A 14356-nucleotide genomic window follows, 5' to 3' on the forward strand; every position below is an offset into this window, starting at 1 on the left:
CCCCAGGTCTGTGTCACCGCTGGGCAGGATTACACAGTTTGCCTGTCCACGCGCCACAGGTGGCAAGAAGTGCTCCGGCGGGCCCAGGCTGAGCTCCACATGCCCAGAGGGCCTCTGTCCCTCCAGGGAGGCCCCGGCCCGGGTCCCTGAGCAACTCCCTTTGTCACGCCTCCTGGAGCCTGGGCCTGGTCTGTGCCCACCTGAAGCCACTTCCTGGTGCCCCCACTGCCCTGCCAGCCCCCACCCAGCACGTGGGAGGAGGTGCACTGCTTGTCTCCCAGATGTTCCCCCCGGACCTTCCTGTGGCCTGCCCAGACTGGCTGGCCCCTGCCCTTGAGGGCTCTGTGGGGACTTGAGGGGCTTGTGTTGAGGCTGCCAGTGGCCTTCCCTGGGTCCAGCCATCTCCCCTGTGAGAACTTGGCTCACTCATGTAAACCGAGCGTCTGGACGTGGACCTGTGCCCGCCTGTCCTAAACGACAGCATCCTTCCTGCCATCGCCTGCCGGGCTCCCGGAGAGCCGGCGGTCCCCAGGGGCTGGGCAGGGCTCTGGGAGTTCTGCTGCACGGATACTCTCTGCAGTCCCCTTCCCCTCATCCACAGATCCCAAGTAATGGCCCCCCAGGCTTGTGACATCAGCTTTGTGAGCTGTTTCTGTAAAGCTCGTAGGAACCAGGTGATGACGGTGCCAGCCTGGGTGGGTTGTAGAGGGCTGCTATGGCCCCTGAACCTACTCCAGCCCAGTGCCCGTGCTTCGCTGTGCCAGGGCAGCAAGTGGGGGCCGGTGCCAGGCTCTTGGGCTCTGCAGGCCTCAGGCTTCCGGAGGCCACCAGACCACTCCTCAGTCCCTATCGTGGGACAGTCGGGGCTCAGTCTGGCCACAGCAGGGATCTCAAGGCAGGTCTCCCACGCGGCCATGTTGGAGGGCTCCATGCTGTGTGGGACCTCAGAGCTAGCATCTGAGTGGGCATGGGGTCACGCTGGCACCTGCTGCTCCCACATGCTGATAAGGGATGTGAATGGGCCACGGGAGCCCTTCCAGCCTACACGCCCAGCAGAAAGCCCCGGGGGGCTCTCTCAGCAACCAAGCCTGGCTTGTCCCGGCTGTGAAGTGGGGTGCGCTTCTAAAGCGGGGCTCACCCCGGACATCGTCTCCCTTTTTGGCTCAGACGCAGCCAGATGGGCAGACAGGGCAGAGCAGGGCCAGGCCGTGGGCGATGAGAGGCATTTCCCCAGGGCAATTTCTTGCCGAGGCTGGGCGGGGGCTCCTAAAGGCACAGGCTCCCCCACCGCATGGCTCACTGAGGGTGCCAGCTCACACCCAGCTCTGCCTTCAGGGGTCTTCTCCGCATGGCATGGGGCTAGGCTGCCTCCCTAAATCAGAGGCCAGGACCAGCTGAGAATTGGTCTTCCCAGGCTCCCCAGTTGGGGGGTGGGTGGGGGTCTGCCCTATGGGACAGCATATGTCTGAAGCTGAGGCCGTAGTAGCACCGTGGCACCCCGAGGGGCAGTGGGAAGAGTGACCCATGGTCTCTGGCAGTTCCCTGCTGCCTTAGAATACCAGGCGGCCACATTCTTTCCATGGAAGGGGGTTTCTGTGAAATGATGGGTGACAAATACCAGTTATGGAAAGGTTTCACGTGATCAACCCATAGACACCCCTGCTGAAGGTGGAGTTGGGATGTGTCTGCGGGCTGGAGTGGTGGATTCTTTGTTTTTTAAAATCTGTCTCTCCAACTTCTGATTTTTGCCACGCAATGACGTCACTGCCTTTCTCTCTAAGAAAACTCACCCAAAGGCAGCTTTGTTCCTTTCCATCCCTCTGGTGACTGCTCCTCCACACACCGTCCCTCGCTCACGCGTGTGCACACAGCCTCGCTTGCTGTGAGCTCTCTGCAAGCCCCTCATCCAGGCCAGCACATCAGAAAGGTGGCTGGGGACCCGCAAGGCCAAGGGTGGAGGTCCCATGTCCTTTCGGCGGAGACTCCCATGCCCTCCGCCTGGGCTTTGTGGGAGCTGGCGCTGGAGAAGGAATTGTGGCCACTTGATTTATTTTTGAGTGTTTTTCCTTCTGGTTTTCAAAGCAATGCAAACTCCCTATTTAAAAACAAAGAGAAGAGAAGAGAAAGAAACACCACCCCCTGTCTCCGAGAAAAGGCTGGAGCCGTGGGTGGGCCAGCAGCACGCTGAGGGGAGGCACCTGGTGGAGACGCCTGAGCTGTGCTGAAGGTGCTGAGCCCCGTGGGGAGGCCTCGCCGCGGTTCCAGCCTTGCCAGGAGCCCTGGGGGACCCCGGAACCTCCCAGATGGCCTTCCTCCAGAAGCTGGGCAGGTGCACCGTGGCGGCCAGGGACTCTGGTCTACCCTGTACCTCCAGACAGCAGAACGCCTCGGGGCTCCCACCCCCCAGGCAGCCCTGGCGAGGCCTCCCCAGCTCCTGACTCCTGGTGGGCCTGTCCTCCCTTCTGAATCCCCATTTCTAAGCATGAGGTGATATTGGAGCTCGTGTGCAGAGGGGGCAGTCAGCACTGGGTGGTGGCTGAGCATCGCCCGGCACTCGGAGCCGGAACCCTGAGGACCCCGTCCCTGCAGCCTGGAGACCAGGCCAGCCTGGACCCCTCCCTGAACACCTCACAGTGGGTGGAGAGTGTCGGGGAGTGTACATACCCTGTGTGTGACTCTGGGTGTGGAGTGTGGTCTGCAGGGTCACACCCCTCCGCATCCCCCCGCCCCTCCCGCACCACTCCATCCCCGTGGGCAGGTCCCAGGCTGTTGTGTGCCTCAGTCTCCTCCTTTGAAATTGCAGCACAATGCTGGTGCTGCCTGCAGGGCTGTGGCGGGTGCGGTGAGGGGAGCCTGGCCGGGTAGGGCCAGCGGGTGGGAGACAGCTGTGCTGGGTGGCAGGCGTGCCTGCCCTCTCCTCTTCATTGCTGTTGCTGCTGGGGGGCTTAGCTGCAGGTTTCTGTAGGGTGGGGCCCCTACTCAGTCCCGCACCCCAGCCCTGGGTCTGGGCTCCCTACCCACCTTCCCCCTGAGACTGGTGTCAGGGGGGCTGATGGTGGCGGAGGGTCTGCGTGGCTGGCTCCTGGGCATTGCATGTCCCACGGGAAAAGGAGGGCTGGTGTGCAGTGTGTCCGCCTGCCTGCGGCTCTGGGTGCGGATGGCGGGCTGAGGACCCGAATGTCGGTTCATCTTGTTGAATGCTGCCTACGTGGCCTGGTGGCCCTGCTGAGCCGGGCTTTCGGACTCAGATGCAGGATAGCCGATGCCCTGGATGACCCTGCATACTCCTCCTGAGCCCAGGCCTACATGCTGAGCAGATGGAGCTCACAGCAGTGGCACAGGCTCCTTCTCTCTTAACTCCCAGACACTGAGTGCCACACCCGTCTGGTATCTGATCCCCTGGCGTGCCGTGTGACCTGCTGGAAACGCCCGCCCTGGGGTGTGAGCACGGCTGCCACCCATCCTATCAGGACATCCACTGATTCCAGAGAGCCTCCGTCTTCTCCGGCCTCGATTTTGGGCCGGTCGACCTCCCCTCGCCTTTCCCGGGCCCTTCACGTGGCCCTGTGCTGCTGGGGCTCTCCAGCCTCCCCCTTGGAGCCTTTCCCGGAGACCTCCCACCTCGTACCAGCACTGACCTATGTCCCAGGGTGCTGATGCTCAAATCCAAGGACAGCTCAGTGACGTCCCCAGGGCCCGAGGCGGGCATGGCTGGGGGGTGTCCATTCCCTCCTTCCTCTGGAAGCCCCACTCTACCCTCCCGAGTGCAGGCCCTGCTCAGCCGTGGAGGAGTAGGGGGTTCCAGGGGCACTGTCTGCAGAAAACAGATTCGAAAAAGGAATTGAGGAAGTGAAATCATCAGGGCAGGAAGCCATGGAAGGGTGGAAGCGGGGCAGCCGTGGGAAACCAGACCAGGAGAACTGGGCTGGGGGCTTTGGCTGAATCTTGGCCATCCAGTAAGCTGGCCATGAATTCACAAATGAGGGACACCTGGGCTCCGCAGACACAGCAGTGTGGGGCAGACACCCCACAGATGGGGCATGCGGACTCATTCCAAGTGGGACAGCAGTAGATTTTCAAAGTTCAGTTTTCTGTCTGTTACAGGTTGAATCCTGTTCAGGCGCTAACCCCTGTGCCTGTGAATCTGGCCTCATTCAGAAATAGAGTCTTTCCAATGTAGTGAAGTTAAGAGGTGTCTGGTGGCTCTGGTCGGTAGGATTGGTGTCCTTAAAGGAAGCGAGGGGTCCCTGCAGGGAGGAGGCTGTGGCAGTGGAGGCAGAGGCTGGACTGACCTGGCTACGAGCCCGAGGGCACTGAGGGTCGCCACAGCCCAGAAAGGCTCAGAGGCTGCGTCCCGGCTGCCATCTGGATGTCAGATGACAGCCTCCATCCCCGTGGGAGAAGAGCCTGTGCTGTTGAGTCTGCCTGGGGTGCGGCTCGCTGTTGCACTCCGATACGCACGAAGCTCCTGCGTGGCCCTGACGCCTCCTCTCGGAAGCCTCCCAATGGGTGCAGGGCAGAGGTGTAGGGGTGGCCCTGTGTCAGGCCTGAGCTGTGTTGGGTCTTGGGGTGACAGAGCCGGGCAGCCCCTCCAGGTTCCTTCAAGCTGTACCCTGCCAGCACGTGTGACGTCTGGACTGGGCTTGGGGAACCAGAGGTGATGGGTGACAAGGCAGGTGCTGGAGGAGGGGGTGTCTAAGGTGATCACAGGAGACAGCATGGATAAGGAGGGGCACCCAGGCTGACGGCATGGCTGCTGGGGAACGCCGGGGCATGGCCTGCAGGTTCCTCTGCAAGGGTGGCCCGGCTACCCCTCGTCCCTCACGCACCCGCCGCTGCCTTCCTGGGAGTCACCTCCCTACCATCCTGGTGTCCTGAGCCCCCCAGGCAGTCCCAAGACTCTGTTGATGCCCACAGGCTGGAAGCCCGGAGTCCAGGCGTCGCTGTGATGCTGCTGCCTTCTCCCCCAGGTGGAAGGGGTCCCTGAGGAGGATACCACACTCTCTTCTCACCATCGTGGCCCCAGGGCCCTGCACAGAGGCAGGCTTACAGCAGCCACTCATTACCTACTCGAGGTGAAAGAGTGAGTCAGCCAGTGAGCGGACATCCAGGCGGTTCCAGGGCGCAGGTGCCCACATGGAGCTGGATGGCAGGCGCCTGGCACTCACCGTGCAGGGCGGGTTTGGGCAGCACTGGCTGAGGGACAACCTCCGCCTGCCCTGGGGTGGCTGGTTTTCATCTTCACCTGGAGCGCAGGCACTGTTTTTATTTGTCAGTGTTAATGTTTGGCTGTGATTGGTGGTGGCCATGCCGAGTTATACCAACACAGTGGCGTCTTAAATTCTGTGGGTTTATTTGCAGGGTAGAACCTCCTAGTGGTTCACCTTCCCTCTCCGGAGATGCCTGGGCTGTCAGCCCCTTGGAGAGATGGCCTTCTCCTTGGGATTTAGGGGGCGTGAGGGTGAGGAAACCCAGGGAAATTATTTATGTTTGTACCTTTGGAAGAAACATGTCTCTTCTCTGTATCACAGGTGGTCCCAAAGCCTGACTCTGCCCCTAGGGTCCTTCCCGCCTCCCTCCTGCCGTGTGGGGTGTCTGTAACATGGGGAGCAGGGGTGGTATGCCAAGGAAGATGGGGGATGCAGGGTGCCCCATGGGAGCCTGTCCACAGGCACCAGTGGGTGATGGGTGTCTGCACAGCACGTCCATGATGCTTGCGTGTGTCTGTGTCTGCATGGGCACCTGCGCCCGGGAGGGCATGTCCTCGGGTGTGGCTGGTGAGCCTGGGCCGCCTGGCCTTGGTGTGCTCACACCTGGGTGCCACCGTGTACACCTGCAGGCCTGTGGCTCACTCCAGGGGTGTGGTGTGTGCACATGTGTGTGTGGGCATGCGCTGGGCTGTGGGAGGGCAGAGAAAACCCTGAACCGTCCGGCATCAATGTTCACCATGGTGCCCACCTTCTCGTGCCTCCATATGCAGGCAGGGACAGCAGTTCCTGGTTCCACACAGACTTTGACAAGGCTGAGAGGGGGTCTGTTGTGTTTTCCGACTCCAACGTGCCACGTCCCGGGGCCAGTGTGCTGGTGTTTGGGGACGGAGACCAAGCAGTGTGCCACATGCAGCCCGGCTTCCCTCCTGCAGACGCCGACTGCGTGCAGGGAAAGCCGCTCCCTCCTCACCATCCGAGCCTTTCATTTCCGGGCGTGACAGAGATGGGGCTGCGGGTAATTTCCTGTCTGCCAAGGCAGCGCCGCCTGAACGGCAGCCTGTGCGCAGAGTGGAGGTCGCCGACTTGACCCAGCTCTGGCTTCCACCGAGCGCTCTGAGTGACACGGTCCCCCTGCCCTGTGGCCTGACCACTGAGGTCCCCTCTGTGGGTGGGCTCTGGGTGGGCTCTGGCTGTGGGGTGTCTGTAAGGTGTGGCCGCTCAGTGGCTTCTGCTCCTCTCTGCAGGTCAGCTGGCTGCCGGCACCTGTGAGATTGTGACCCTGGACCGAGACAGCAGCCAGCCTCGGAGGACGATTGCTCGGCAGACCGCCCGCTGTGCGTGCAGAAAGGGGCAGATCGCCGGCACCACGAGAGCCCGGCCCGCCTGTGTGGACGGTAAGCACCCCCGGCCCCGGGACCCCTCCGGGTGCTGAGTCACTGAGGGTGCCTCTTCCCTGACTCGACCCCTTCCCTGAAGGCCTCCAGGCCTCGACACAGCCTCGGGTCAGACCTCCAGCCATCAGACAGCTGCTCTCGTGATGGGTGCTGTGAGCTTGTGCGCTGCTGGGGTGCGGTCTCCAGTTCCTGGGGGCTGGTCCAGGAGAGGCCGGTGCCCTGCCTTACTTGCCTGTGTGTGGGGGTCTCTGACCTGAGACTGTGGTTCTTTGGTCTTGCCTCAGGGGGAGGGAAAGGACAGCAGTGGGGCTGTCTGCAGGTCAGTCAGGTCCCCTGGGTGCTGTTCCATCACCTACATGTGGTCTGGCAGCGGCTGCCAGCAGGGCCCAGCTCCTTGTCTCTGGGTCTGGCCAGTTCAAGACACTCATGCCACAGTCCCCGCCCCCACGGGCTCCGAGCACATGCAGGTGAGCTCCTGCCGTCAGCTAGCAGTGTCCCCCTGCAGAAGTCAAGCTGCTGACAAGCTGCGCCGTGCTCAGCCTTGCTGAGTCAGCGCTTGGAAAGGGCACCTGCTGTGGGGTGGCATGGGGCAGGAGGGGAAAGGGGCCCCTGGGAGGGGCTGTCCCGGCATCTGGTGGAAGCCTGTCCGCTGGCAGGGAAGTCTGCTGTGCATGTGCTGGGCCTGGCCATGGGGAGAGACTGGCCTTTACCAAGGCGGCTGGTGACCAGCCGGGCTCAGGGGTCAGCGTGAGACCTGGGAACCCCACAGGCAGGATCCCCCCAAGGCCGGTGTGTCCCAGTATCAACACTAGCCAAAGGTCAGGCATGGACGTGCAGGGCAGGCATTAAATCCAGGCTGGGCCCCACCTTGTGACCAGAGTGGGTGGGGAGATCCCTCTCTGGGGCAGACATGGGGGCTGCTGGGGGCCTAACCAGTAGCCCTGTGCCAGTCCAGCTTGGGGTGAAGGACCTCACACAGGGGGGTTGGAAGCCTTGGTTCCAGGTGCAGCAGCTTGACCACAGCCCAGGAGAGAGTGCAAGGAGGGAGGGTCCCCCGTGGGTGAGATTCGGAGTCCCCTCTGTGGGGGGGCTCTGAGGCCACCTCCTTGGAGTGGAGAAAAACCAGCATCTCTGAGTGACGGGCATAGACTTGGGCTGCTGTGGGGTTGCCCTGGCGCTGTGGCCTGGTGGGGACAGAGGCCCTGCAAAGCCGGGTGAAGACAGGCAGGGACTGACTGGCAGGTGGAGTAGGGCAGAGGACACACGGGGTGTTGCTGGCCGGCGGCCCCTCCAGGCCTGGGTGGACTTCAGGGCAGCTGTATCGGTGGCATCCTGCACTGAGACGTGGGTGTGGGCATCTCAGGCCCAGCGCAGCGCTCATGGGCCGTCCGGGGACGGGATGCGGGGACCTGCGAAGATGTGTCCCCGGACAGCTGGCCCACCCCGTGGAGGGCAGGTGCTCGCCAGGCCTCCCAGGGCTGGATTTGGAGTCTGGGGTTTCTGACTCTGGTCAGGGGCCCTTTTCTCCCCGACTGCCCCAGCAGGGGCTCCAGATGCCCCGCTTCAGATCCCACCGCTTCTGCTCAGGAGCCCAACATGGGCAGCCTTGCCCGTGTGCTGTGATCTAGAACACGGGGTCAGAGACAGAGCCTGCTGCTGTGCAGGCACCGGTAAAGGTCCTTGGAGAAGGTTGGGCACACAGAGACAGGGCCGGACATCCTGAGCCCTCCACGGGGGAGGTGGCTGCGCTAGGAATAAGAATGCCGGTATTGGCCGGGCGCGGTGGCTCAAGCCTGTAATCCCAGCACTTTGGGAGGCCGAGGCGGGTGGATCACGAGGTCAGGAGTTCAAGACCAGCCTGGACAAGATGGTGAAACCGCATCTCTACTAAAAATACAAAAACTAGCCGGGCGTGCTAGTATATGCCTCTAATCCCAGCTACTCAGGAGGCTGAGGCAGAGAATCCCTTGAACCTGGGAGGCGGAGGTTGCAGTGAGCCGAGATCGTGCCACTAACACTCTGGCCTGGGTGACAGAGCAAGACTCCCATCTAAGAAATAAATAAAAGAAAAAGAAAATCAGTATCATCGGGAGGAAGGTGTGCTGAGAGGCCGGGTCCTGGATCCCCTAAAGCCAGAGAGACCCCTCCAGGGCTGTCCCAGCAGAGTCAGGGCATGGTGAGGAGGGTGAGGGCTGATGGATACTGAGCTGTCTCCCGGGGTCTCCAGTGAGCCTGTCCTAGGACCGTGAGGCAGGAACAGGGCAGGCTGTGAGTCTGCCCCAGGGCCCACTACCCGAACCCCTAACCCCATGAGGCCTCTGCAGGAAGGGAAGGAGGGGAGGGAGCCTCGGGCTCTTGGCTGAAGGGTCACACCCTGCCTAGGCCTCATCCCCCGTGCCTCTCCTGCCTGCAGATGCCCTGTGTAACTGGGGGCTGCATGCCCTGCTCAGGCGGGATGCCGGTGAGAACCCACGGGCCAGGTGGGCTTTCAGCTGAGCCACCCTGGCTATCTGCCCCGGACCCAGCAGCTGTATGCCACTGGCCCTCCTGCCACCAGCCCTGAGACTTTGTGGGGAAGCTCTTTGGCACCGGGGAGGGGGATTGCGGGGCGAGAGGCTGAGCTTGCTGGAGCGCACTGGAGGAGAAGGGAGCCATCCGAGGCTTCTGGTGCATTTTGAGGACCTGGGACAGGGAGGAGCGGGCCGCTGGAGCCTTGTTTCTGTCCTTATTAAACACATCTATCAATTTGCATCTGTAGAAGGCATCTGATTAAACAGCAGATACACAGGCCTCAGGGCTGCTCTGTGGCTCCCAGGCCGCGGTTCCGCAGTGCTGCATCCCGGGCGAGCTAGGGCAGAGACGGGGTGGTCGTTCCAGAGAAGAAGACTGCTTCTCCCACACCCACTGCCCTCCTGGCTGCCTGTATCTACAGCCGCCGGAGCACATGGTGGCCGTGGTGCCTTCTCGGGGACACTGATTCTTCCCAAGACTGGGAGGGGGAGAGTATTGCTCTGCATGGCCTGGGAGTTCACAGCCAGGCCCTTCCTTTCTTCTCGTTACTTCTGCCTGCCTGTGGGGAGAGTTGGGGTCAAAATTGATGACTAATTGAATCTGGGTCTGCTCATCTGAAACCGCCTTCACTTCCCTCTCACCAGGAGCCTCCTGGTGCCTCAGGAGCCGGGTCCCAGAGACCCAAATTAAAACCTTCACATTTTCAAGGGAGGCCAAACCAATGAGTTAGCTTGCTTCTTTTGGCACAGTGGGCATTTTCCAGGCTGCCGTCTAATTTAATTTTTGCTTTTCTCTTGTCTTGCTCTGTGTGCATAATAAGTTTCCTTGCATGTGAATTGTGTTTGCTAAAGAGAGAACGTGTGCCCTGACGGGCTGGGTTGGAACTGAATGCGAGCGGCGTTTAAATGGGGAAGGCGCGTGCTGACCCTCCCGTGTTCCGTGACTGCAGGAGCCAGGCACCCCGGCGCAAACCTGACTCTGCTCACGTGTTCATTGGTTGGCTTCTTAACTGTTCATACATTTGCTCACTCACTCATCTGTTGAAAGAAGGTGTATGCCCATGGCAGCAGGGAAGGTGAGTGGGAAAATCAACTCCAAACACCTGATACGGAGAGCCATGCAGCGCCACAGGTGTGGGAATTGAGATTGGAGCCCCAGAGTGTAGTCACTTCTTCCTGCCGGGACCTCAGCAAAGATGCATCCATGAGGGAGCATTTGAATAGGGTATTGAGGGATGAAGAGGAGCTCACCAGAAATGCTTCTCTTTGTAAAAAGAGGGGGCCAGTGGTTAGAGAGGAATTCTGGCCTCCAGACTCCCTGGCCTCTCTGGGTGACCCTCGTCCCAGCCTGTACAGGGTGAGGCTGTGAGCTGGTGCACCTACCTGCATTCAAGATCCAGCAGACAGGACCAGCAGTGAGAGAGTCAAACACAAGCCAGCCGCTCACTGCCGTGTGTTCCATCTTACACATAAAGGTCAGCCACCGGCCCCCCTCCCTCAGGGCTGCCCGCCCAGGCAGGCACCGGGTTGACACAGCCCTGGGGCCTCGGCAGGTAGGTCCTGCTTCTGCTCTTTTCTATTGGTTTATGCAAATGTTCCCTTTTCCCATCAGCACACACGTGCTGGCTCCCGCAGGCCCCACGGCACTGCCTTGAGGACTGAGACCTGGTCCCCAAGTCCGGCCCTCACCCAGCCCTTGCCAGGCGTGCAGAAGGCAGCTGTGCCTGGCCAGCCCTCCTTGCTGAGGCAAGGTCTTTCTTTATGAATAGAGGAGCTGTCTCCAGCAAGTCCAGTTCTCCTGAAACTCTTTTTCCAGGAAATCAAAGTCAAAACTGCAGCCCAGTATGGGGGTAGCAGAGGGTGGTGGTTTGTTCGGGGCTGCCCCGGAGCTGAGCCGTGGGGTGAAGGGTAGAGGCCTCCAGTCTCGGGCCTGGGCCAGGCGGGCATTTTCCCTGGAGGCTTTTGGGGTTGGCGGGCTGCTGTCATGGCCCTGTGCAGACCCATTGTCAGGGCCACAGTGGCCACTGGGAGGTGTGGGACAGTCCAGCTGGCTGACAGATCTGGGGAGGCTGTGCCCAGGAAGGGGCAGGGCCGGAGATCCTGGAGGTGCAGACCGGGCGGAGGCTAATGTTCTTCAGGCATGAGGCCTTGAAAGCCACCAGGATTCTGGGCTGGTGAGAGAAAGCAGACAGGTGGGCACTGCTGGGTTCTGGGCAGAGGTGTGGTGGCTGGAGTCTGCCTCTCCGGTGCTGGGAGTTTGAGGCAGGTATGGGAATGACAGGCCCCGCCCACTCAGGCAGTATGGACGGGCCACCATAGACCCCAGCCTTAGTGGGGTGGACGCTGAGGCCGTGGTGTCTGGCGTCTGTGCTTCTCGTGCTTTAGAGCCGGGTGCAGAGAAGAAGGGGCACAGCGAGGGGCATCTGTGCTCAGCGTCAACTTCCCCCCCACGTCCCCAGCCTTCACCTGGTCCTCCAGCCGCAGGTCAGCATGAGAGGGCAGAGGGTGCCCCCGCCACCTACGGGAGTCTGGTGATGGTCCCTGCACTTGGTGTGGGGATGGAGACCACACTGACGGCAGGGCTGGGGGCCCCTGGGCTGTGGGTCCAGGGAGTGACTGCAGGAGCCGGGGTGGCTGTGGGTCCAGGCAGTGACTGCAGGAGTCAGGGCAGGGGGCTGTGGGTCTGGGCAGTGACTGCAGGAGCCAGGGTGGCAGGGAAGCCACTTTGTCTCTTGCCTTTCCCCGGTTGTTGGCCGTCATCATGCCTGGCAGCTCCTGGTGCCCTAGAAATGTGTAGTTTAATCACAGGAGCGCAGAAGTGAAAAGCCTTTCAGCTGCGAGAGGCCAGGCAGAGAACCGCACCGTCTCTACCTCGAGCTGCTGGCGCGGCCTTCAAGGCCAGCTGAAGCCACTGTGGCTGGGATTAGGGCGAGGGGTTTTTTCCACCAGGAGAGACGCGATCACCTGCTCTATTGTACACAACAGGCTGAGAGTGCGCCAGGGTCCCCTAAGATGTGGCGTTCATGGCTGACTCAGCCTGGCCAGGGGTGAGCCCCAGGGTGGCAGCTGGAGAGGCTGTGGCCGACCCTGCCTCCCCGATCATCCCCTCAGGGAGTGGTGTTTGCGGGAAGAGGGGCCCCGGTACCCCACAGTCTTCACACAACACGGAGACCCTGTGGTCAGTATAAAGTCAGTGTGAAGATGGCAGGCCAGTGTGGGGGCAGCAGAGGGTGGGGCTTTGTGAGTGCGACTGCTGCAGAGCTGAGCCGTGGGGTGAAGGGTGGTGGCCCCCCAGCCTCTGTCCGGGACCGGGACAGTTTCCCTGGAAGCTTTTGGGGTGGGCGGGCTGCAGTCGTGGCCTTGCGCAGACCCACTGTCGGGACTGCAGCGGCCACTGGCGGGTGTGGGCCAGCCGGGCTGACTGACGGGTCTGGGGAGGCTGTGGGAGGAAGGGGCTATCTGTGAGCGGTCCTTCCTGCATTGAGCCCTGACCGCCCTCGGCAGCTGGCATCCTGCACTGACCACCCGGCACCATCTAGGAGGGGGTCTGGGGCCCTCACCAAACAGAGGCCCTGATCGATCTGAGGAAGGATAAGGAAGCCGGCGGGGGTCTTCAGAGGGGCCCGACCTCCGTGTGGAGTACCTGGCTTTGCTCTGGGCGGTTTGCTGGGCACTCGTTCCCCTAACAACCTGACTGAGGAAAGGACTCATGGTCCAGGTACCTTCCAGCACGTGACAGAGGCCAGCTGGGCCCCTGCCTGCCTCGGGATGTGCCCTTACCACTGCAGGGGGCGAGGACGTGTTGGCTCCCTCTGCCAGCTCAGAGAGATCCTGCATTTCCAGTGGCTTCCTGAGGCCACGGGCAACTGGGTCTGCAGCCACATCCCCAGCCAGCTTGTGGGTTCTGCCAACCCCGGGACCCCTCCTGGTTTGGGGTCCGTGCTCTGCACACAGAAGCTGTGAGTGCTAGCGTGGCCCTCCGTTTGGCGGGCACTGCCAGCCGCCGACTGGCTCGACTGTGACGGGGCTGTTGGGACACAATCTCCACGCAGACTGCTGCCACCCGCAGTCTTTTAGTTACGGAACCGCTGCTGGGAGAGGGTGGCGTGTTATAAATGCTTGGCAAGCGGAGCGGCGCCTGGGGGCTGCTGGCGACACTTCCTTCCCCGGCACGTCCCTCCAGTGTCATCCTGCCTGATCCAGATGGGGTTGGAGACGCCCTGCGATGTGGGCGCCACGTCCCTCAGCTGTGAGCACGGCTGGTTTGGGAGGATGACGCTGGGCTGTGCGGAGAGCCTGCCCCTGGTTCCCCAGGACGCGGATAAGAATTGCCGCAGTCCACAGTGTGCAGCCGTGTCAGGCCAGCAGATGGGCAGAGCGGGTGTGGCTGTGCTCAGGGCCACTCTGGTGGACTTCTTTCGGCGAGGAGCTGACTGCTGGGCCCAGTGCTGGCTGTGGTCTCAGGGGACAGTGGCCACTGTGTGAAAGGCCAGGCGGTTTGCTCATCAGAGCCCCATTTTACTGGAGGGAGGAAGCCCGTCCTTCTCGAGCAAGTTAGCCAGTAGATACTTCCAGATCTTGGTGCATTTAATTGGAAAAGCACACAGCAGCTGCGTGGCTCTGACACTCTGTAGAGAGATGAGACTGTGGACTCAGGGTGTCCTTCTGCTCAGAACATGGATTCCCTTGGGTGTCCCCCACTGTAAGCCCCCCCAACTGCCAGCTCCAGGGAGCACGGCTGGGGTGAAGAAGAGGAGCCCTAGCATTCAGGGAGCACTGTGTGAGCTGACGCCCAGCACAGGAGTCCATGCGTCCCTGGGACAGAGAGCCAAGGCTCAGCATGGGAGTCCACGCGTCCCCGGACGGAGAGCTGAGGCCGAGGCCCAGCACGGGAGTCCGCGTTTCACCAGCCCAGCTGGTTGGCCCTGCTCCGCCACAGCACACCTCTTCCCTGGGGCATGTGTCTCTCTCGCAGCTCGCCCTGCAGCCCCACCGTGACGGGTCGGTGCCATCCACGCCTGCGTCTCTGGCACAGAGCCTGTGGCCTGCGTGTGTAGGCGCTCTGTGAATGTTTGTCCGTGGTCCTGATACCTCCAAAATGCCTGGATAGAGCAGGTTTTCAGGGACACCCGATGACGAACAGAGCCAGCGAACCTGCAGGCCTGAGCTGGGGACAGAGGGAGGATGGGGGCCGCCGCGGCTCTTGAGTCTGAGTGATGCCTTCCAGGTCCTCGATGGTGTT

At 61.7% G+C, this 14356-nt stretch overlaps 1 protein-coding gene across 4 annotated transcripts in view; it reads left to right on the forward strand.

The window, feature by feature from the left end:
* TAFA5 (TAFA chemokine like family member 5) overlaps positions 1–14356 on the forward strand; it is a 228897-nt gene that overhangs the window by 137445 nt on the left and 77096 nt on the right. For all 4 annotated transcript variants that reach the window (XM_074391021.1, XM_074391022.1, XM_074391023.1 and 1 more), the window contains exon 2: positions 6455–6604. In XM_074391021.1, the coding sequence (XP_074247122.1) occupies positions 6455–6604 (150 nt within the window). The remainder of the gene's footprint in view (positions 1–6454; positions 6605–14356) is intronic.

Source organism: Saimiri boliviensis, chromosome 21 (genome assembly GCF_048565385.1).
Source record: "Saimiri boliviensis isolate mSaiBol1 chromosome 21, mSaiBol1.pri, whole genome shotgun sequence".
NCBI lineage: Eukaryota > Metazoa > Chordata > Mammalia > Primates > Cebidae > Saimiri > Saimiri boliviensis.